Source organism: Oncorhynchus mykiss, chromosome 28 (genome assembly GCF_057628025.1).
Source record: "Oncorhynchus mykiss isolate SJ-2025 chromosome 28, ASM5762802v1, whole genome shotgun sequence".
Taxonomy (NCBI): Eukaryota; Metazoa; Chordata; class Actinopteri; order Salmoniformes; family Salmonidae; genus Oncorhynchus; species Oncorhynchus mykiss.
In genome coordinates this window covers 21,835,001-21,859,783 of record NC_143049.1, presented here as the reverse complement: position 1 = coordinate 21,859,783, position 24,783 = coordinate 21,835,001, and the positions used below count along the sequence as shown (strand labels likewise).

The following is a 24,783-nucleotide window of genomic DNA, read 5'->3' as shown; positions in this document are numbered from 1 at the left end:
GAATCCTCTCGTGACTTATAATAAAACTAGTGTAAATATTGTTTCTCCCTCATTTTATGTCTCTTCCCAGCAAACCAAAATTGATTCTGTGAAAGTTCCCAGAACATTGGTTAAATGTTCTCATAACACAAAAACGGTCCAGTCGTGCTGATGATTGTGGGAATGTTTGAATAAAACATTCACCTGATGTTCCAAGAACGTTCCAAGAACACATTTAATCTGTTTGTTAAAGGTTCTCAGAATGTTTCATTAGGTTGTAGGAACAGTCTGGTGCAAACATTGAGGGGACAAAAGACATGTTCCCAAAACACAAAAACTGTCCAGTTGTGTGGATGATTCTACAATGTTTATTTTATGGTGCAAAGAATACTTACCGGATGTTACCAGAATGTTTACTTAGGTTGTGGAACATTGTGGGAATTTGACAACATCCCAGACAACTCCCATAACTTAATGAACTTAGACCAAGTGTTCTGTCAACATTCATACAACATTGAGGGAATGTCCTGTGCAACCATCTTAGACATTGTATGAATGTCATCACAACTGAGCCTATTTTGTGTTTCACAAACCTATCTTTTGTAATGTACCCACACTGTTCCCAAAACCTAATGGAATGTTCTGGGAACCTTTAAAGAACTCAGAAAGGCTGTTCTGTCAACATTCTTGCAACATCAAATGAATGTTTTGTGCACCCTGATACAAACATTATCAGAATGTCAGCACACCTGGACGGTTTTAGTGTTTTGGGAACCTATCTCTTGTCATATCCCCACAATGTTCCCACAAAAATAAAGAGATGATTTAGGAACTTTTAAAGAACATAAAAAGGTGTTCTGGGAATGTTCTTTCAACATCAGAAGAATGTTTTACGCAACCTAATAGAAACATTGTAATAATCAGCACAACTGGACAGTTTTTGTGTTTTGGGAACATGTCTCTATGTTCCCACCAGACTGTTCCCACAACCTAATAAAACATTCTGGGAAACTTTAAAGAGCAGACAAAATGTGTTCTAGGAATATTCTTGTAACATCAGGTGAATGCTCGCTGCACCCCTTTAATAAACATTGTAGAATCATTCGCACAACTGGACCATTTTTGTGTTGTGGGAACATATCAACCTAACGAATGTTCTGGGAACTTTCACAGAACCAATTTTGGTTTGCTGGAAAAACATTACTAGTACATCATATTATTACATTACCCGGAAACCTAATGAGATCTTTAGGGGAATGTTCTGTGGTGGTTGATACAGATGTTGTGCACAACATTTTAGTGAATGTTAGGAGAACATTCCAAGGATATTTCCTCCCCCCAAATGATTTTATCATCCTAATGTTAGATATAACCCTAAGTAGGACTTAATAGGAATCTTAGCTAATGTTCTGGGAATGTTCAAGGTTTGCTGGGTTGTCTATTTTCTACCCTGTAAAAACGAAGGCCTCATACTGTATATCATTAACTCATCCTTGAAGCTAGACTATCACAAGACGTGTTCTACAAATGAATGTCCCATATCATGTATCTCTCCCATGTGGATGCTATCAAATAAATAGGTTTGCTACCGTTGTTGTAGTTCTGTTTTGCTAGACCATTATACAAATGCTCAGTTTGGCCTCTTGTGGACATTCTCCATTCACATGGCCTACAACTTGTTTTGACAGGATTTTGTATTTGATATCAGAGAATTGTAGGACAACTCAGGCTGTGTCTGTGTGGTGTCAGCTCCCTGCTCCCCAGGCCAGGACAGCAGCAGCATCAGTGTGGCATCCTCCCTCCATCCTGCTGATACCAGTCTAATTCATCACCCAGCTCCCTGATTGATCTGCCTCTTATGGGCCGGGGCGCCGCTGCTGATTTTCCACTAACCGAGCAGGGCCTCAGCTGAATAAAGAATAGCAGTTGTGTGGCTGGCAGCGAAAGTGGAGGGGACATTTTTTAAAACGCATTAATTGCCGGGATTGAGGTGAATGCCGCAGACAGCCCCATCTGAGGTTGCGGAGCCGACGAGGGCTTGATGGACGCACACAGCCTGTTTACTGTATGCATCTCAGAGTATGGGCCGTCCCATCTCTCTCTCTCTCTCTCTCTCTCTCTCCCGCTAACACATACACACACACACACACACACACACACACACACACACACACACACACACACACACACACACACACACACCGATCTTCCTGTGTTGCATCTCAATGTCCCAGGAGTTCTGCCCAAGTGCTCCACAGCCTGCCCTATTGCATCAGCCAACACACAGCCCTCCGACGCCCACAATCCATTTCTCACTACACTAAACTCTACAGAGGGAACCAGAGGCAATTCATCATTACACTTCCTAACTAGTATTCATCTAAATTCATATGACTAATGGGTTGCAATGCAAGCTTTAATTTTGGTAATTAGAAGAAGTAAGATTGTAAACTAATTCTAATCCTAATTCAGTGTTCAATTGTTGAGAGAAGAGTTGGATTAGTGACAAGCTTACAGCTCTCCGATTGCTTTGCTTTCAGTGTTTTCCGATGTTCTCTTGCTGAGAGTTGCCCCTTGGGAGGACAAGAGGAGACGTGAGGAGCGAGGAGAGGAGACTGTTTAGGAAGTCTGTGGTTATGCTCAGTGAAATTAGTGGGGGAACAACTCCTTTTCCTCCCTCCATTTCTCCAGCCTGCTGCAGGTTGGTGGGTATGCCTGCATGTCTGCAGAGAGCGCTGCACAGACCGGTAGCCACAAGGCTCTCCACAGGACAATGACATTCGTTTTTCCTTCATCTATGGAGAGCATTGCATTAAATCAAGTGGTTTCCTCAACATCTGAGAAGTAAAAATGAAAAGACAACTCGAACTCTCCCTCTCTACAGGCAGCCGAGAAGAGAATCTAAAAGAAACAAGCTCTTAAAGCTGATCTATACACAACACCTACCTACTGAACAGGAAGTCACAATATGATAAGGAATGTGGAGATAAAACAAAAAGCCGTTGCCTCCCTCCCATTCCAGAGCCCTTGGTAGAAAACAACTTGAATCTTAAAGGAATTGGCCAGTTAAAAGGGCATGCTATTAATTACCAGCCACAAACACAGCACACTACAAATGGAGCCCACCAGGACCCCCGTATCTGACTCAATGACCATTGACTGAGACAGGAGTCTAGAAAAGGAGAAGAAGAGGAGGAGGAGGGGGCAGAGAGGGGGTGAGAGGGGGGTGAGGATGAGAGAGTGTGTGGTCCCGGACAAGCGGGCTCCTGGGGTGTTCCGCTGCAGTGAGAACAGAGGAGGGGAAGTGAGAGGAAGGAGACAAGGTGGCGAATAAGAAGGCAAGGTGACAAGGCATCAGGGAAAGTGCAATGAATTATTTATAAGGCCACTGATGGACAGGCTGAATACGAAAGAGAAAGGGAGGGAGAGAGAGAGAGAGAAAGGGAAAAAAGAGGGGGCAGGAGAGCTGGGCTGCTGGTCGGCCTAGCTATGAGGAGGGGAGGACAGTGGAGGCCGAGGCAGGTTTTCATGTGGCAGACACACTTACTGCCTGCTGCTCCAGCCGTGATCCTACCTTCGACCTAGCCATGGACCAGTCCAGAGAGGGAGGTGGTGTGGAGGGAAGGGGTGGGGGTATTGGCTGGGGGCTTTCATCGTAACCAACCATCTCCCTCCTGAGACTAGAACACCACACATTGCCATCTGTGATCAGAGAGAGGGGAGAGGAGGAGGAGGAGGGGGACGCGATCAGCTCCTCTAACCCTGTGTGTGCATGAGCATAATCCCCCTTTAAACCCACTGCATGACCATCCTTAAAGGTGCACACTGGGACAATGCACCATGCCTATGTATCATCACTATTCACTAACTCTCTCTAACATGCTAACATATATTATTCTAGGGTCCAGTGAATAATGGCAAGCTGGGGGGCCGGTATCCACTCTCTCTGTGGGTTGACTTTAAAGGTATTCGTCATATAATTAAATAGAACATAGAGAACACATTCTAGACATTCTAGGTTTATGACAGGTTTACACTATACATACAAAAGTATGTGGACACCCTTTCAAATGAGTGGATTTGGCTATTTCAGCCACACCCGTTGCTGACAGGTGTATAAAATCGAGCACACAGCCACGCAATCTCCATAGACAAACATTGGCAGTAGAATAACCTTACTGAAGAGCTCAGTGACTTTCAAAAGGATGCCACCTTTCCAACAAGTTGCCCCGGTCAACTGTAAGTGCTGCTATTGTGAAGTGGAAACATGTAGGAGCAACAACAGCTCAGCCACGAAGTGGTAGGCCACACAAGCACACAGGGACCGCCGAGTGCTGTAGCGTGTAGCGTGTAAAAATTGTCTATCCTCGGTTGCAACACTCACTACTGAGTTCCAAACTGCCTCTGGAAGCAACATCAGCACAAGAACTGTAGGTCGGGAGCTTCATGAAATGGGTTTCCACGGCTGAGCAGCCGCATACAAGCCCAAGTTCACCTTGCACAATGCCAAGAGTCAGCTAGAGTGATGTAAAGCTCGCCGCCATTCGATTCATGAGCAGTGAAAACACGTTCTCTGGAGTGATGAATCACGCTTCACCATCTGGCTGTCCAATGGACGAATCTGGGTTTGGCGGATGCCAGGAGAATACTAATGCATAATGCCAACTGTAAAGTTTGGTGGAGGGGGAATAATGGTCTGGGGCTGTTTTTCATGGTACAGGCTAGGCCCCTTTGTTCCAGTGAAGGGAAATCTTAATTATACAGCATACAATAACATTTTAGACGATTTTCTGCTTCCAACTTTGTGGCAACAGTTTGGAAAATACCCTTTCCTTTCCACACAGAAATGTTTTTTTCGAGATCGGTGTGGAAGATCTTGACTGGCCTGCACAGAGTCCTGACCTCAACCACATTGAACACCATTGGGGTGAATTGGAACGCCGTCTGCGAGCCAGGCCTACTCGCTCAACATCAGTGCCCAACCTCATTAATGCTCTTGTAGCTGAATGGAAGCAAGTCCCCACAGCAACGTTCCAACATCTAGAAAAAAAGCCTTCCCAGAAGAGTGGAGGATGTTATAGCAGCAAAAGGGGGACCAACTCCATATCAATGCCCATGCTTTTGGAATGACATGTTCGACGAGCAGGTGTCCACATACTTTTGGTCATGTCGTGTATATATCTATGAGATCCATGGTCCAGCTCCATGCTTAGCCTATACAGCCAGGTAAGCAGCTGTGTAGCCAGGCCAGTTAGGGAGCCTTGGAATGGATGATGAATATTTAACCCTTGTTGTGTGGCCTTGGTTAATTTGTCAGGCAGTGGTTAAATGCCACCATTAGCATTCTGTGGGGTTATTGACAGCCTGGAGGGCTCTGCCGGCTGGATGATGGATGCCTGCTGCAGGACACCCAAAACGAGACAGCCAGACCATGTCGCTGGTCGTATCGATGGAATATTATTAAGGCCGTGATGACAGGTCTGACGGAGGGAGGGAGGGGCCTGAATGCTACAAGCATTACCAACACACACACACACACAAATATACACAAACACACACACTCGACTGTAAAACACACACACACCAGTGTCCACACTCAAACTAGTCCACTAGTATCTCACTTCACACTTTTAAACCTATTTCACTTTCAAATGTACTTTCATCTTCTCAGCTGTTTCCCCGTCTTCAGGAAATACCCCAGTGTGTCCTCAGGTCCCATTCGGATCATCATTACCTGGTCTGAGCAGGCGTCATTTAACTAGAGCTCAGTGGGCCACAACCCAGCAGGACCAGTACCCAGCATGCACTCCGCTATCTGTGTACCGCCCATGTCCAAGACGACCCGGCGTGTCCAGCCCTGCCCCAGCAGCCCCAGCGGTCAACCATTACCAAGGATACCAAAGACCTCGCACCACGCTGCCATGTCAGGTCACGTCCCAGTGGACATCTGACCTCTTCTCTCCACAGCTCATAATACCTGTTTGTTGCTGTGACATTGCTGCAAAGTCAGAGTCTTTTTTTTTATGTGAATATTGTTTTACAACTGTTGGACGACACACTGTGGGCTGCAGCTTTAGGATCTAACTGTAGCTACACTCCCTCTGAAGAAAAACGTGGTATTATAGTCAAGTCAAATTGTGTTTGTCACGTGCAGAATACAACAGGTGTTGACTTTACAGTGAAATGCTTACTTACGAGCCCTTTCCCAACTATGTTAAAAAGTAAGAAAAATATCAATAAAAAAGGAAATAGTGACACAATAAAAACAATAACGAGGCTGTATACAAGGAGTGCCAGTAAGGAGTCAATGTGCAGGGGTACGAGGTAGTCGAGGTAATATGTACATGTAGGTAGGGGTAAAAGTGACGAGGCAATCTTGGTATTTATATGATGTTTATGCACGAGCCTTCACAATATCAACGACCAACGATAACAGTTTGATTTGTAAATTCCCCGAAAACGAATGCAGTGTGCATGGAAAAGACTCAAACCACTCTCTTTTGGCAAGTCAATCATCAAATCCTTACATTCTTCTTTGCATCATTGAACGGGATCTAAAAACATCTAAAGGAAACAAACTGTAACGTTGAAACTATTTTCCAAAACTTTGTGAGTCATTGGTGGCAGGTTTGGCAGGGTTTACTGAACAAACAGTATCCTCTCCAAGACAAGTCTCTCTCCCACTGCTACACTGCCCCTGTCCAGGCTCACAGAGAGGACTTAGGACCAATAAGGCAGGAGTAGTGAGAGAGAGATGCTGGGATCTGGGACTGCTCTCCCCTTGGCTCTGTTTGTTTGTACACGCTAGCTTTGTTTCTTCTGAAGGATCCTTGGATTTCCTCAGGCGGCTCCGTGCAGCCCGGCTATCGGAGGGATTCCAGTAAAGAGAACTAGAGGGAGTTCTGAACTGAGAGCTTGGATCAGCTTGTCTGAGACCAACAAGACAACACCCTATGCCAGAAACGGATTAAACACTGGCTCCCTACTCAAACACACACGCACGCACGCACGCACGCACACACACACACACACACACACACACACACACACACACACACACACACACACACACACACACACACACACACACACACACACACACACTACTGGTACAAACACGGAGACACATTCATAGATGTTGCTGCCGTGATGTCTGTACAGTATTTTACACATTTTTGATTTGATTTCCAGGTAGCTAGGGATCTGTGTTTAACTTGTAGAGAAAAGGAGCCATACTGTGTTGCGCCTGATGCTCCTTCTCCCCCCACTACACACACCCACACACACCCTTTGGAGAGAGCACTGGAAAATCAATATATCTTTGAATGGAGGTCAGAGGGGTGGCTGCTTTGGGAGAAGTGACAGATTTGCTCTCTTTTGCTCCCCTTAGCCCCCCCCCCCCTCCAGGAGGGCAGAATTCCAAGCATTTTGCCGCGGGGGTGCGATATTAGACAGCCCACATTGAAATGGAACCCGCAGAGCACCATGACTGCCGGAGCCTACTGCAGTCTGACATCACTAAAGGAGCCTACTGCAGTCTGACATGACTCAAATAGCCTACTGCAGTCTGACATCAATAAAGGAGTCTACTGCAGTCTGACATCACTAAAGGAGTCTACTGCAGTCTGACATCACTAAAGGAGCCTACTGCAGTCTGACATCACTAAAGGAGCCTAATGCAGTCTGACATCACTAAAGGATCTTCTGCAGTCTGACATCACTAAAGGAACCTACTGCAGTCTGACATGACTAAAATTGCCTACTGCAGTCTGACATGACTAAAGGAGTCTACTGCAGTCTGAAATGACTAAAAGAGCCTACTGCAGTCTGACATCACTAAAAGAGTCTACTGCAGTCTGACATCACTAAAGGAGCCTAATGCAGTCTGACATCACTAAAGGAGCCTACTGCAGTCTGACATCACTAAAGGAGTCTACTGCAGTCTGACATCACTAAAGGAACCTACTGCAGTCTGACATGACTAAAGGAGCCTACTGCAGTCTGACATGACTAAAGGAGCCTACTGCAGTTTGACATCACTAAAGGAGCCTACTGCAGTCTGACATCACTAAAGGAGCCTACTGCAGTCTGACATCCCTAAAGGAGCCTAATGCAGTCTGACATCACTAAAGGAGCCTACTACAGTCTGACATGACTAAAGGAGTCTACTGCAGTCTGACATCACTAAAGGAGCCTACTGCAGTCTGACATCACTAAAGGAGCCTACTGCAGTCTGACATCCCTAAAGGAGCCTAATGCAGTCTGACATCACTAAAAGAGCCTACTGCAGTCTGACATCACTAAAGGAGTCTACTGCAGTCTGACATCACTAAAGGAGTCTACTGCAGTCTGACATCACTAAAGGAGTCTACTGCAGTCTGACATCACTAAAGGAGCCTACTGCAGTCTGACATGACTAAAGGAGCCTACTGCAGTCTGACATTACTAAAGGAACCTACCGCAGTCTGACATGACTAAAGGAGCCTACTGCAGTCTGACATTACTAAAGGAACCTACTGCAGTCTGACATGACTAAAGGAGCCTACTGCAGTCTGACATGACTAAAGGAACCTACTGCAGTCTGACATGACTAAAGGAACCTACTGCAGTCTGACATCACTAAAGGAACCTACTGCAGTCTGACATGACTAAAGGAGCCTACTGCAGTCTGACATCACTAAAAGAGTCTACTGCAGTCTGACATCACTAAAATAGTCTACTGCAGTCTGACATGACTAAAGGAGCCTACTGCAGTCTGCCATTACTAAAGGAACCTACTGCAGTCTGACATCACTAAAGGAACCTACTGCAGTCTGACATGACTAAAGGAACCTACTGCAATCTGACATGACTAAAGGAACCTACTGCAGAGGGGTGGCTGCTTTGGGAGAAGTGACAGATTTGCTCTCTTTTGCTCCCCTTAGCCCCCCCCCCCCTCCAGGAGGGCAGAATTCCAAGCATTTTGCCGCGGGGGTGCGATATTAGACAGCCCACATTGAAATGGAACCCGCAGAGCACCATGACTGCCGGAGCCTACTGCAGTCTGACATCACTAAAGGAGCCTACTGCAGTCTGACATGACTCAAATAGCCTACTGCAGTCTGACATCAATAAAGGAGTCTACTGCAGTCTGACATCACTAAAGGAGTCTACTGCAGTCTGACATCACTAAAGGAGCCTACTGCAGTCTGACATCACTAAAGGAGCCTACTGCAGTCTGACATCACTAAAGGATCTTCTGCAGTCTGACATCACTAAAGGAACCTACTGCAGTCTGACATGACTAAAATTGCCTACTGCAGTCTGACATGACTAAAGGAGTGTACTGCAGTCTGAAATGACTAAAAGAGCCTACTGCAGTCTGACATCACTAAAAGAGTCTACTGCAGTCTGACATCACTAAAGGAGCCTAATGCAGTCTGACATCACTAAAGGAGCCTACTGCAGTCTGACATCACTAAAGGAGTCTACTGCAGTCTGACATCACTAAAGGAACCTACTGCAGTCTGACATGACTAAAGGAGCCTACTGCAGTCTGACATGACTAAAGGAGCCTACTGCAGTTTGACATCACTAAAGGAGCCTACTGCAGTCTGACATCACTAAAGGAGCCTACTGCAGTCTGACATCCCTAAAGGAGCCTAATGCAGTCTGACATCACTAAAGGAGCCTACTACAGTCTGACATGACTAAAGGAGTCTACTGCAGTCTGACATCACTAAAGGAGCCTACTGCAGTCTGACATCACTAAAGGAGCCTACTGCAGTCTGACATCCCTAAAGGAGCCTAATGCAGTCTGACATCACTAAAAGAGCCTACTGCAGTCTGACATCACTAAAGGAGTCTACTGCAGTCTGACATCACTAAAGGAGTCTACTGCAGTCTGACATCACTAAAGGAGTCTACTGCAGTCTGACATCACTAAAGGAGCCTACTGCAGTCTGACATGACTAAAGGAGCCTACTGCAGTCTGACATTACTAAAGGAACCTACCGCAGTCTGACATGACTAAAGGAGCCTACTGCAGTCTGACATTACTAAAGGAACCTACTGCAGTCTGACATGACTAAAGGAGCCTACTGCAGTCTGACATGACTAAAGGAACCTACTGCAGTCTGACATGACTAAAGGAACCTACTGCAGTCTGACATCACTAAAGGAGCCTACTGCAGTCTGACATCACTAAAGGAGCCTACTGCAGTCTGACATCACTAAAGGAACCTACTGCAGTCTGACATGACTAAAGGAGCCTACTGCAGTCTGACATCACTAAAAGAGTCTACTGCAGTCTGACATCACTAAAATAGTCTACTGCAGTCTGACATGACTAAAGGAGCCTACTGCAGTCTGCCATTACTAAAGGAACCTACTGCAGTCTGACATCACTAAAGGAACCTACTGCAGTCTGACATGACTAAAGGAACCTACTGCAATCTGACATGACTAAAGGAACCTACTGCAGTCTGACATGACTAAAATAACCTACTGCAGTATGACATTACTAAAGGAACCTACTGCAGTCTGACATGACTAAAGGAGCCTACTGCAGTCTGACATCACTAAAGGAGCCTACTGCAGTCTGACATGACTAAAGGAACCTACTGCAGTCTGACATGACTAAAGGATTACACCGCGGCAGGTGTGAAACGAGGCTTAACTCAGACAGCTAGCTAGCTGTACCCCAGACCCAGCCACAGTCAGCCACAAGTCCAGTCTACAAAGAGAAGAGAGGTATAAATGTAAGCTTATTGCTCAGTCCATCCCAGATCAGACCCCTCACCACTTTCAGCTGTCATTTTCAACAGCAACAAGTTTGATCTGTATATCTCAGAATTGTCTCTGTTTGGCTGGTACAAACGGCCAAATGTGATGAAAACCATCGATTGAGGAGCGGCCGAAGTTTAGATCTTTGATGGTTGGGGTGGTTGGGGCGGGGGGTGGTTGGGGCGAGGGGGGACGACGACACTGGTTAAGACGATTGTGGACCCCACACTGAGAGGGGTAGTTAAACGGCCGCTGTTTCCCTTTGATGTGTCACAGGAATAAACTTCAGCGCAATTTCCCCCACCGTAGCCGTGACGACAAGCATCACGGCTCTCAAAGAGGGCGGGACGAGACAACGTAATCACTGATCACTGCACAAGATGAAACACAAGGACCTTGTCGCCTACTTCTGACACCACGGAGAGACATGTGGAGAATTAAATAGATTTTCTACAGCTGTGGAATAACTTTGGCTAAACCATCATAATGAAAGAGAAAGTGCATTCTGTCTCACACTTTGAGTTCCTAAGATGTGTTAATGTATTACAGTAGGCCCTATATCAGTTCTTACCAAAACATTAAACAGAGGTTGTTTAAAAGGAATAACAGTTTCAATTTCTATTCCTGGAAACAGACCAAAATGTACTGAAGACTACATATTACATTGGGGTTAAGCTATCCTTCTCATCATAACTTAATGTTAGATAAAAAATGCAAACACAAACTGAACAGCGGGTTTAGCATTTTTTTAAACTAAACTGGAGTCGAAATAGATAATACTCTTAATCTTAATATTACAAAACACGATAATTCTAAAATTGATCCAGATAAAAACATCTCTATTAAGCTTTATCAATGAAGCGATGAGTAAACGAGAGAGAAAGCCAGAGATGAAAGGAGAGCCCTATTGAGATCAGTGCTTGCTAGTTGGTAATGAATACTGCAGGGAGCATTGATGATTGTAATTATCAAACTGCTGTTTTAAAAGGCCATTGATTGATGTCATTAGCTCAGTGAGTGTTTACTGATTGCTGCATTTGCACGTTTCCTGGTGCTGGGCTCTCACACATGGCCTGTTATTATAACAGGAGACTATGAAGGGGAAGAGGAAGAAGAGGAGGAGGAGGAGGGCATCGAATAAGCAATAAGCTTGCATTTATACCGACGTGCATATATAGACCCTACAGACACACACACACACACACACACACACACACACACTTATCTCCACTCTGCTACCGTATTCAATTATGTCAAAAGTCTAGTTAGAAGACAACTGACAACAACAGTATGAGCCATTTACTATTGTATAAAACTATTTACTATTTACTGGTGTATAAAACTATTTACTATTTACTGGTGTATAAAACTATTTACTATTTACTGGTGTATAAAACTATTTACTATTTACTGGTGTATAAAACTATTTACTATTTACTGGTGTATAAAACTATTTACTATTTACTGGTGTATAAAACTATTTACTATTTACTGGTGTACAAAACTATTTACTATTTACTGGTGTATAAAACTATTTACTATTTACTGGTGTATAAAACTATTTACTATTTACTGGTGTATAAAACTATCTACTATTTACTGGTGTATAAAACTATTTACTATTTACTGGTGTACAAAAGCGAAGGCTTCAGATGCCTGGATACGGACAGTGTAGTGTGTAGTGTGATGTGGTCTGGTGTAGTGTGGTGTGGTACGGTGTAGTATAGTGTAGTGTGGTGTGGTCTGGTGTAGTGTGGTCTGGTGTAGTGTGGTGTGGTCTGGTGTAGTGTGGTGTGGTCTGGTGTAGTGTGGTGTGGTCTGGTCTGGTGTAGTGTGGTGTGGTCTGGTGTAGTGTGGTACGGTCTGGCGTAGTGTGATGTGGTGTGGTCTGGTGTAGTGTGGTGTTGTGTGATCTGGTGTAGTGTGGTGTGGTGTGGTGTGGTCTGGTATAGTGTGGTACGGGCTGGTGTAGAGATGTGCGGTACGGTACGGTCTGGTGTAGTGTGGTGTGTTGTGGTTGAGTATTGTGGTGCGGTACTGTGCGGTCTACCGTCTCTCAGCTTCCCCTCCCAGGAAACACACACCTCAGCAGAGAGACAGACAGCCTGCTACACCTCCTTTATCTATCTGACACCTCAATGTCAACAGAACTAACAACAGGCCCACTGCCCTGGGCGTACCAGTCATTCTGAGGAGCACACCGACAGGCCCACTGCCCTGGGCGTACCAGTCATTCTGAGGAGCACACCGACAGGGCCACTGCCCTGGTGGTACCAGTCATTCTGAGGAGCACACCGACAGGGCCACTGCCCTGGGCGTACCAGTCATTCTGAGGAGCACACCGACAGGCCCACTGCCCTGGGCGTACCAGTCATTCTGAGGAGCACACCGACAGGGCCACTGCCCTGGAAGTACCAGTCATTCTGAGGAGCACACCGACAGGCCCACTGCCCTGGGCGTACCAGTCATTCTGAGGAGCACATCGACAGGCCCACTGCCCTGGGCGTACCAGTCATTCTGAGGAGCACACCAACAGGCCAACTGCCCTGGGCGTACCAGTCATTCTGAGGAGCACATCGACAGGGCCACTGCCCTGGGCGTACCAGTCATTCCGGGGAGCACACCGACAGGGCCACTGCCCTGGGCGTACCAGTCATTCTGAGGAGCACACCGACAGGCCCACTGCCCTGGGCGTACCAGTCATTCTGAGGAGCACACCGACAGGGCCACTGCCCTGGGCGTACCAGTCATTCTGAGGAGCACACCGACAGGGCCACTGCCCTGGGCGTACCAGTCATTCTGAGGAGCACACCGACAGGGCCACTGCCCTGGAAGTACCAGTCATTCTGAGGAGCACACCGACAGTGCCACTGCCCTGGGCGTACCAGTCATTCTGAGGAGCACACCGACAGGGCCACTGCCCTGGGCGTACCAGTCATTCTGAGGAGCACACCGACAGGCCCACTGCCCTGGGCGTACCAGTCATTCTGAGGAGCACACCGACAGGCCCACTGCCCTGGGCGTACCAGTCATTCTGAGGAGCACACCGACAGGGCCACTGCCCTGGGCGTACCAGTCATTCTGAGGAGCACACCGACAGGGCCACTGCCCTGGGCGTACCAGTCATTCTGAGGAGCACACCGACAGGGCCACTGCCCTGGGCGTACCAGTCATTCTGAGGAGCACACCGACAGGGCCACTGCCCTGGAAGTACCAGTCATTCTGAGGAGCACACCGACAGGGCCAAACAGGAGGAGGGGAAAAGGGACATCGGGAAATAAAAAAAGACGAAATGAAGAACTGAAACAGAATAGACGAAGAGTAAAGATGTTACGTGTTTGAAACTCATCCTCTCATCTGTTCCACTTCTCAGTTTCACTCTCTACCAAACGCCATATATTCACTCACTTCTTCAAAATAAATCTCTCATTGCTATTGTGCAGAAACAGCTGAGATGCAGCTGTAGCGAAATAACAACTTCCTTAAGAATACCTTAGAATACCTTAGAATACCTTAGAATACCTTAGAATAGCTACTACGACTCCAATGATTAAAAAAACACTGATACGGACAGAGAGAGGCTGGGAAACTAATACAGATGGAGTCTGGGTGGGTGACAGCTATTGGATTTGAATATGAGATAGCTGCCGAGTAGAGGACACACAATTAGAATGCAGGATTGAATCAATAGGCCTGCTGACAGATGGATTACAAAGGTAAATAGATGATACATGCTGATAAATAATTAATTGGGGCTAGTGGGAGGAGGGTTGGGATGGAGGAAGAGTGACATGAAGGTAGCTAGAGGGAGAACGGCAACACTTTCCTAATGGCCGTCACCCGTCACAAATGCACCAGTGCATTGTGGGTCGGTGTGAAGGACCATGCAGATATGATTGGACATGGTGGTTCTGTGATGAGCTTATGAGACCGTGGTAATACAGTGTTTCTGCATTCGATGGAGCATGGTGTAAATAACAAGGGAATGCCGGTTTGAAACATGCCTGTTTAGTTACCTGGTAAATCATTGTAACACCAACAAATTCAACATTTAAGTTCTTTTCTTTTTTTGGATTGATTTGCTTACTGAAAAAGCACACTAGCGTATTTTCAGTGAAGACTAAATAGCACCAAAACAAAAGCTACAGGTGCATGTCATGTGGTTGTGAGGTAATGGCCTAAAAAAGGGTGTTATTGTGGCACAGCCCTTCTGCAACACTGTGAAACCGTGCGCTAAAACAGGTAACGATCCCAAACGCAGCCTCTCTTATGCACCGTGACCAGCCATCACCGCAGCGCTTCAGAGGCGGCAATCACTTGCCGATGAATTATTCAAAATTAAGGGCGTAACGTATATGTGTCGTTTTGCCAAGTGGGCTTTTTGGAAACAAGCCTGTCACAGAAGACTGCATCCACAAACTGTGAGAAGATTAGATTACAGAGACGAGAAGGGGGGGGGGGGGCAGACCTAGCGAGGAGAGAGGGAGGGAGGAGAAAGAGGGGAAAAGAGGGAGTAGAAAGAGAAAGGGAGAGGAGCATAGGAAAAAGAAAGATGAAAGGGGGAATAAAAGACAAGACTACACGCCGGCTGTCGTGGGGGTCTGTCTTGTTTTGCTCTGGGTGGGGGACCTGTTAGCAGGAGCACGGCTTCAGCCACTGCCTCTTTAAGGGTGCTCTGGGGGAACAGACCTTTCAACACACCAGCATAAGCCTGGGCAGGCCGAAGGCTGTGAAAGGCAGCTCTCTAGAGAAATAAACCCTTCAGCTCTGGGCACTGTGAGTCAGTCAGTGACAATTCGCCTTTTCCTAAGACTACAAATGAAAACCTGTATAATAAAAAAGGAGGAGGGGTAATGGAGGAGTGGACCTCCAGGGTGTTCTGCCTTCATGGTGCCTGACCGGAAGCCTGACCCCTGGGTAACAGAGGAACGGAACTGCATGCCAGCTGTGGAGGTTCTACTGGACTCAGCGGGCTGGTTAGACTGGGGTTTTATAGAGGCTGAGTGACATCAGCACAGGGCTGAAATCCGGACCATGGGAATGTGGCTGACCCGGGGCCTGGGAGACGGACGGAGACTGGGCCCCCCATAGTGCTGCTGCACACACAGACACAGCAGAAATAACATGGGCGTGCACGCACACACACACACACACAGACACGCAGCAAAAATAACACAGCCCACTGTCAGGGGAAACAACCACCACAATATTACCAGCTACATAAAGCCTCTGCTCGTTTTTACATTCTCCTATCGATACTTATGTTGTCATATAGCCGGAAGCTGAAACAAGCTCTCTCTCGCTCTGAGAAAGCAGATCAAAAGTTGCAGGCTTGTGTTCAATGTGTTCTAACAGCCCGTCCTTTAGCTGAGAGCGGATTCATGTGAGTAGCTGTTTACTAGTCCAGAGAGCCCAGCTGTTCCTTGGAGGAGGATGTCGCCGCTCATCTAATTTCCCCCCGTTCATTTCCCTAACAGTGGATCCAGCAGCTCGTTTCAATAATCGAGGCTTGCCACCAATCTGTGTCCAATTCAAGTGGCCAAGCCAACAAAGCCCAGGCAGAAAGCGCTAATCCTTGATCTGCATCGCGCCGCAGCAATGGCACAGCTCAGTGCTCTTCTATTTAACACAGTGTTGTGATGGGTAGACACCTGCTGTCTACTGCCAACAACCACCCAATGTCTACCGCTGAGAGAGAGAGAGAGAGATAGAGAGGGAGTGGGGGGGGGTAAAGGGAGAGAAAGAGAGGGAGAGAGAGCGAGGGAGAGAGAGCGAGAGAGAGAGAGATAGAGAGAGAGAGAGCGAGGGAGAGAGAGAGAGATAGAGAGGCAGTGGGGGGTAAAGGGAGAGAAAGAGAGAGTGAGAGAGAGAGAGAGAGAGAGAGAGAGAGAGAGAGAGAGAGAGAGAGAGAGAGGGGGCGGGGGGGATGGGCACGGGGACTGACAGAGAGGCAAAATGAGAGGACAAGCCTTTTAACATCTGGGTAAGCACAGACGAGCACCCGGGCCGCAGCCTAATTATTAGAACACTCTTACTTAACTTAACCTCGCCACTAGACCGTGACAGGGAGATGGGAGGGAGGGAGAGGGGATGACAGCAGAGCAAGAGGCTGGGAGAGAGGGAGAGAGAGAGAGTGTGGAGGGAGTAGATTTTTGTGGGGATGATAATGTTTGCCTCCTTGGCTATTTAACTCTTCACCTGCCAGAAAGAATGAATAGGGGTTGTTGTGACTAAACGAAACATTCACGAGCATAACATTACAGTAATTCAAATATAAAGGTATTTCTATTCAGAAAGGCATCTAATGTATTTTATTTATCACTAGCATCATTCATCCTTGAAGACCCTCTCTTTCTGTGATTGTCTCCGTTTCCTACAACCGTTTCCCAAAGTTTGTAACATTTCCCCGGGAATAACAACCACACTGATGACATCTGCTCTTTGAAAGAAAGAAAAAAAATCCCCATCTGACTCACTGTGTGTTTTAACAGCTGTCAGCGTACGTTGCTCTTTTGAACACTGGATGTGAAGAACGTTGGAATAACTGCACATTGGGTGACAGATCTACAAGGCAGGAACTCTGCACCAATCATCATGACAGAGAGGGAGAGGGAAAGGTAAGGGCCAGCAAATCATTAAAGGCGCCACTGAATGATCTGCCTGGCAACCAGAAAGGTACAGAAACGGTTATGGAGATAGAACTACATTCTCATTATGAATATTAACAACCTAGCTGTTCATATTCATAATCATCACAAAATAATGTAACCTAAACCCAAAACTCTTCTGTGATTGGGGATCTTGAATTAAATGTGGGAGAGATTGAATCCTGATTCTGAATCCTGATTCTGAATCCTGATTCTCCCAGACAGACAGACATTAGGTGGGATGTCTCGCCTAGCCTGACTGGCCTGTCCTCTGACTGACTGGGAGGTGGGTCGGTCAGCGGCTATCTCCAGTCCTGAGCAACCGGGGTGGTGGGGGTTAAGTGTGGCCCTGCCAGGCACCCAGTACCCCGTAAATCAGTGGGGATTTATGGAGACAGGCCTGTACGGCTCACAGCTCGGTCACGTCAGGAAGGAAGCTTGCGTGGCTGCACTCTGTTGTCTTAAGGATTCTTCTCTTTATTTCAGCTGCTCAGGAAAGCAGCTGGGGTCTGCGTTTCAGCTCTAAACCACACTAATTGCTCATCCTCCTCCTTTTTGTAATTTCTTTTATCTCTCCTTTTATCTCACTTTTGCCCCTCTACCTTCTCCTCTCCCTTTTCTCTTTCGCTCACACACACACACGCACACACACACACACACACACACACACACACACACACACACACACACACACACACACACACACACACACACACACAGACACACACACACGCACACACACAAACACACACACACACACACACACACACACACACACACACACACACACACACACACACACACACACACACACACAGACACACACACACACACACACACAAACGCACAGTACTTCCTTCCTTCCCTCTCTCTCTCTGTCTCTTCACTCTCTTTCCATCTCTCCTCCCTAAGCCGGGCTTGTTGGGGCGCTTTGTGGAATGGAAATGTGGAAGTGGGTTAGCTGCTCAGGGTCAGGTTCAATGTTCAGATCTGCGGTGCAAATGTGTGGTGGGGGAAAACAAACAAACAAGCTCCAGCTGTCACACACTCACAGAGGGAGATGTGTACACACACACACACACACACACACATCCATGACAATAAATTACACACACACAAAACACACACACACACATCCATGACAATAAATGACACACACACAAAACACACAGAGATACACACATTTAAAATCACTCTCACAAACAAACAAGTGTTATTCTGTGTTCACTGAGCTTCTGCATGTGATTCTTTCATTGTAAATATTCAAGTGAATTTTAAACAGACAAATGACTCCGGGTGCCTTTTAAACTATACAGTATACAAGGATTTCAGAGGGATACATCTGTAATATGAGTACACTGACATGTAATAGCTTATAATGTGATATGCGTATATTATAATGTGATATGCGTATATTGTAATGTGATATGCGTATATTATAATGTGATATGTGTATATTATAATGTGATATGCGTATATTATAATGTGATATGCGTATATTATAATGTGCCATGCGTATATTATAATATGATATGCGTATATTATAATGTGATATGCGTATATTATAATGTGCCATGCGTATATTATAATGTGATATGTGTATATTATAATGTGATATGTGTATATTATAATGTGATATGTGTATATTATAATGTGATATGCGTATATTATAATGTGATATGCGTATATTATAATGTGCCATGCGTATATTATAATGTGATATGTGTATATTATAATGTGATATGCGTATATTATAATGTGATATGCGTATATTATAATGTGCCATGCGTATATTATAATGTGATATGTGTATATTATAATGTGATATGTGTATATTATAATGTGATATGCGTATATTATAATGTGCCATGCGTATATTATAATGTGATATGTGTATATTATAATGTGATATGTGTATATTATAATGTGATATGTGTATATTATAATGTGATATGTGTATATTATAATGTGATATGTGTATATTATAATTCCATGTTGGGCTCTTTATGTGGAGATGTAATGATTTACATCATAGTGTTTTTTAAACGTGCCAGTGACTGTACTGGGAGATTTGGCGTGTTTAACACTGAGGGGACACTGCTCCAGGAGTGACAGCAAGCAGCTAGGTATACAGTCAAGAGAACCCAATTTAAGTCTCTTATATAAAAGTGCTGGAAATTCAATTGCATTCGAGCCCTTGGTGGGTGCAGGTTTAATCGAATTAGGCAAGACTCCAAAACAGAAAACAGCTTCCAGCTCTCAAAATAATTTCCTCCTTCCCCGTCCTCGCCATACCCTACGCCCATGCCGCCTTGTTCTACACTGGGGATGCCAACCCCCCTAGTCCCCTGGTCCCCTTCCACCCTAATCTCCTCTATATCAGTGAGGATGAACCAGACCGTATTCTAATCAAATGACACCAATATCAGCTTAACACACAATAGCAGTTTATCTGGATGGTATTGGTAAGATCCATAAGCCTTGCAATTTCCCAATGCCCAACACGAAGGACATGTAATTCTATCTATTTCACTTCTATCTACGCTAGAAATCTACATGCATCTCTCTGGTTCTACATGACCAGCAGAAACACAGGCAGCATTAGCTGGGCTGACGTTTACAGGATCTCAAAAACACCAACGCGACTTAAACAAGACTCCTATAAGAAGTAATCCTTTATGAGAAATGCTATTTCTTTCATCTCTCTCTCTCTTTCCATCCCTCTCTCTCTCTTCTTCCCTCCTTCTCTCTCCCTCTCGTTCTTCTTGCTGGGTGTCCCCCTCCCTGCTCCTCCGGTGGTGTTTTTATCGGATCAGTCTCAGTTCGCCGCTCTTGTCTCTCATGTGTTCGATCAAGGGTGGTTCGATCTCTCCTTATGCACAGTGCGCCTGTCGCGCTCTAGCCCTCCCAATGAGAGAGACAGAGAGAGGAAAAGGGAGAGGAAGAGTGAGAAAGATAGTGAGAAAGCACAGCGACTCTCAGTGTGCAATTACCCGCCACCATAATGAGGGCTCGGTCTCTTTCTCCTGAGAGACTGACTCCCACTTTCTCTCTCTCTCGCTCTCTCTCTCCCACCAATCTGTCACAAGATCAGATGGATCCTGTTGACGTGTGTAGGACTTGTTAGTGCTTGTGCAGAGAGAGAGGGTGGGGGTGGGGGGTTATCCCCCCTCCTGTTAGAGACATGCCTCCTGCCAAAGTTTGGAAAGCTGGGTAATCCCCTGTTCATTTGCCACACTGGCTGGGTGAGTGCAGTGGTATGATGAATGCTGATGACAGGACTGTACCCCATCTTGCTGCGAGTCACTTCCCAAGTAATCAGATTAAAACAGTGAGCCAAATGGCCTCTGCTCATTGGAGAATGCTAATGTCCCAGAGCTTGTGGGAGTTGGAGTGAGACAGGGACAGGAAAGGACATGGGGGGAAGGCAGGAAGAAGGGACCAGAAAATCAGTGTTGTGCACTGTAGGGGTGACAGAGAACATAATCGGGGAGGGAATTGTGTGTGTGTGTGTGTGTGTGTGTGTGTGTGTGTGTGTGTGTGTGTGTGTGTGTGTGAGCGCGTGAGCTCAAACATGAGCGTGTGTGTATGCGTTCGCCACAGACCACAGCGAGAGGGGAGGACAGTGTGTGAGTGAGTTTAAGGCTGAGTGGGCCTATGGAAATGTCTTTGGTTTTCACAGGCTGCTACTGTATTTTGGAGTTAAGGTTCACAGGGTGGATTACTGCCAGTTATATTACTGGACTCCCTCTCAGCAGCATACTTATTCTTCTGAGCATGCCCTGGCATCATTTGATATTTTCCCAAATTCTTTCACTTGCACTTACCCAAGAGAAACTTCCATGTAATTTATGAATCAAATCTGTGGAGTTCATCTGTGTGTGGGGCTCACTTCCTGAACATCCCTCTGTACTTTAATGCACTTCATAGATAGCAACGTATGGATGCTGCTGTCTCTATAGCAACACAGCACACCGTATGTGTTGTTTTTAGGTACCTTTTTTCTTGTAAACTAATATCAAAAGCGTATTGTATGTGAGGCATGATTTAATAGTTGAATTAGTGGTTACCTTTACATGAGTTTTATGTTTCATAATATACAGATACATGTACTCACAGCGTTCGATGCGGTCCTCTGGGCTCGATGACGTCTCGCGGTCGGACAACAGGCCGGACACTGCAAAAATCTTTTTCCCAGCATCCTCCACTGCCTTAAGGGCGCTTGGGGAGCTGGAGGGGATCTGTCCCCCCCCAAAGTCATACTCTTTACCCTCAGCGTCCGTGTAGCGCAGGTGGGGAGAGGCGTCTGCATCCAGGCAGCCTTTGAGGCGCTTGGCTGGGGTGAAGGCAGACTGGTAGCCCCCTGCCCCGTCACGGTCGTCTGGAGGGGAGGCGAAGGGTCGGAAGGCCCCCACCCCGCTGTGGTTCAGCATGCTGATGGGGGAGCAGTCCAGGTTTGGGGGGGCAAACTGGTGATGCAGGTGCAGCAGGGAGGAGGGGAAGTCCCGGTTGGGGAAGCCCCCGGGAACGGCTCCCTGACGGTGGTACATGGAGGCGAAGGTGTAGGAGCCGTTGTTGAAGGGCAGGTGCATGTCCTTCTCCCCCATGGAGACAGGCACGCCGAAGGGGCGGGGCTGCTGGCAGGGGATGGAGGCGTCACGGCTGGCCTCGGCGGTGGAAGCCAGCACCATCAGGGCCGGGGATGCCAGAGGGTTGGGAAGGTAAGAGGACGACTCCATCTTGAAAGCGGCCCGGTGCAGGTCCATCCTGGTACCTGAGGAGTGGGGTTCCTGGGCCCAGAGGAGGGGCTGAGAGAAGAAGGAGTGGGGCGGGGTGTCCGGGCTGCGGGAGGCGGCTCTGGACACGCAGGTCAGGGGAAGGTGGGTCCTCACGGAAGGGTCCAGTCTCACTGCGGGTTCATCCTCCTCAGGTCACCGTCTGTAACAGGACACACAAGAAGCGAAGTTTTCATTCAGCATCAGCCATAAAACTATTAAAAATAACATGACAGAGCCTCTTTGAAGAAGTCACAAACTTTCCCTCAGAGAGAGATCTGAGGTTGGATCACATCGATTTAAGCGGATTATTTCCCCATCTCTCCATCTCTCCCTCCCCTGCCTGCAGCTGGACCAGAACCGTCTGTCACAGATAAGGGCAGGGCTCGTCAATCTGATAAGGCTGGGCCTGCTCATGTGAACACTCGTCCCTGGTCCCCAGGCTGCCTACTCCAATGGGATTGTGATAGTGATATCATATCAGGCTGCCATCTGCACAGCCAGGAAATTTGACTGAATGAATAAATTAGCTGCACTTAACCTCTTGACCTCTGGAGCAGTGAAACAGACTGAGACTCTCAGGAGGATTAAATGGTCAGATTGAACAAAGTGTGTGATTTTTTTTATCCCAAAGTGTACTTAGAAGGTGGTCCTATGTATGGGTATAACGTGTACATTTTAAGAGCTCAAAAGAAGTGCCCATCATCTATTAAAATCAACCACAAAACTGAAGTTACAAATTCAGTATTTTATGCATATCTACTTCATAAATCTATATTTTAAAATAATATTCCATGTACCTTTACATTGATGTCATACACAGAAAATGTTGAAGTTAGATATGCTATCATACATTCACCATTGATTTATCTAAATCCTCTCAAATGTTGAACCAATTTATGTGGATAAGGTCAAACCTACAGCATCATGTACATAGCTCTTCAAAGCCACACAGAATATCTGCCCACATCAAAGACTCTCCACGGGAATTAGCTGAGAAATATTTTATATACATCAGCTGTCCTGAACACTCATTCAAATCAATTTAAAACCTGATCTGAGCTTTGACACACTGCACACACAGCCTCTCTCCGAAATAATCTATTTACATTACATTTACATTACCACACAGGCTACGTCCCAAACCGCGCCCTATTCCCTACATGGTGCCCCTATGGGGCTCTGGACAAAAGTAGTGCACTATATAGGGAACAGGGTGCCATTTGGGACGTAGCCATACAGTAGATGTCAGGGGAATGTCTGTTGAAAATGGGTTATACTATACTATAGTACACTACAGCGCTCCGGTCTGGCCAGACGCCCAAGCATCACATTACACTCTGTCTTTCCCCCTAATCTATCCAGGAAAAAGCACCTTGAAATGGTACCAATAACAATACCCTATCTGTAACAAAAGGCCCTATCCATGCCCCCTTTCATCATAGTCTTCCCTGCGTATCAGATCTCTTCTCTGGGATAACCTCTAAACAATGACTCCATGTAGGTGTTGACAGCCAGGTAACACAGTGACAAATACCTGGATACTTGAGCTGTATTATCGTTACCATCAGCGTGCAGAGCTGTGGACTCCGTGTGAAACTGACAATTCAATAAAAGGACACAGGATATCCCCTTATGCCGAAAGCATAAGTAGGCTGAGTGTTGTACCGATGTGCTAATCATTTCTCTCTTCTCCAGCAGACGAGGGAGCAGAGCCGAAGTCGCCTGGTGCGGGAGCTACAGGAACAAATCTTGTGCTCCCAGGGCGCTTGAGTCAGCCCTTTGGGCTGGAGTCTGACACACACTGACACACACACACACTCCTCTGCTCCGCTCCACTCCACACCACGCAGAGTTGTCGGGAAACTGACACCGAAGGGAGGCCTTAAACTGTTTTCTATCTCATTACTGCATGCTCGTCTTATAATATACTACATCTTTTTAAATGATAAGACTGAATAATAAAAGTTCAGCCAAAGTTGAGAATCAGTGTGATCTCAACTGAAGATCTATTATCCTTATCACTAATGATAAACAATCATTGGAATAACATTGGAACGACATTGGAACAACATTGGAACATTGGAATAACCTATAATGGATGTATATACAGTAGATGTCAGTTAGAATCTACTGAAAATAGCTCATAAATATTTACTGACAGGGTTTATCTGCATTTTATTATTGAACGTCATAGATAGAATATTTCCATATTGTCATAACTTGATTACTCTCGGTAGACTGATGCAGCTGTCAGTGAAATATTAAATACAACACATTATTGTATTTTAAGTGACAATGTCATGATGTCTTGAGAAATTGCAACGTCAACAACAATGAAGTGTAATATAATTCCTGTCAGAAAGGCACTGATGTAAAATAAGATATAGGTCTCTGTAAAGGTAAATAGTTGGGATGTCAAACCTATTTTCCATCTGGTTGTTTTAGGAGAGAAACGCACATAAATCCAATTTAGATATAAACATACACTGTCAACTCTGACTGATGGCCAAGTATTGGAGCCCCAAACAGCTAAAGTTTCCTTAGAGAGCGTCATTCAGACCACAGCTCCTGTGCTTTCCTTGTCTGTCAGTACATTTAGAGATTGTTGACAACAG

General features: G+C 46.0%; 1 protein-coding gene across 5 annotated transcripts in view; it reads right to left on the bottom strand.

The window, feature by feature from the left end:
- Window positions 1–24,783, bottom strand: part of LOC110508723 (E3 ubiquitin-protein ligase RNF220) — a 189,725-nt gene that overhangs the window by 152,711 nt on the left and 12,231 nt on the right. For all 5 annotated transcript variants that reach the window (XM_036967079.2, XM_036967080.2, XM_036967082.2 and 2 more), the window contains exon 2: window positions 21,508–22,328. In XM_036967079.2, the coding sequence (XP_036822974.2) occupies window positions 21,508–22,156 (649 nt within the window). In that variant the 5' untranslated portion in view covers window positions 22,157–22,328. The remainder of the gene's footprint in view (window positions 1–21,507; window positions 22,329–24,783) is intronic.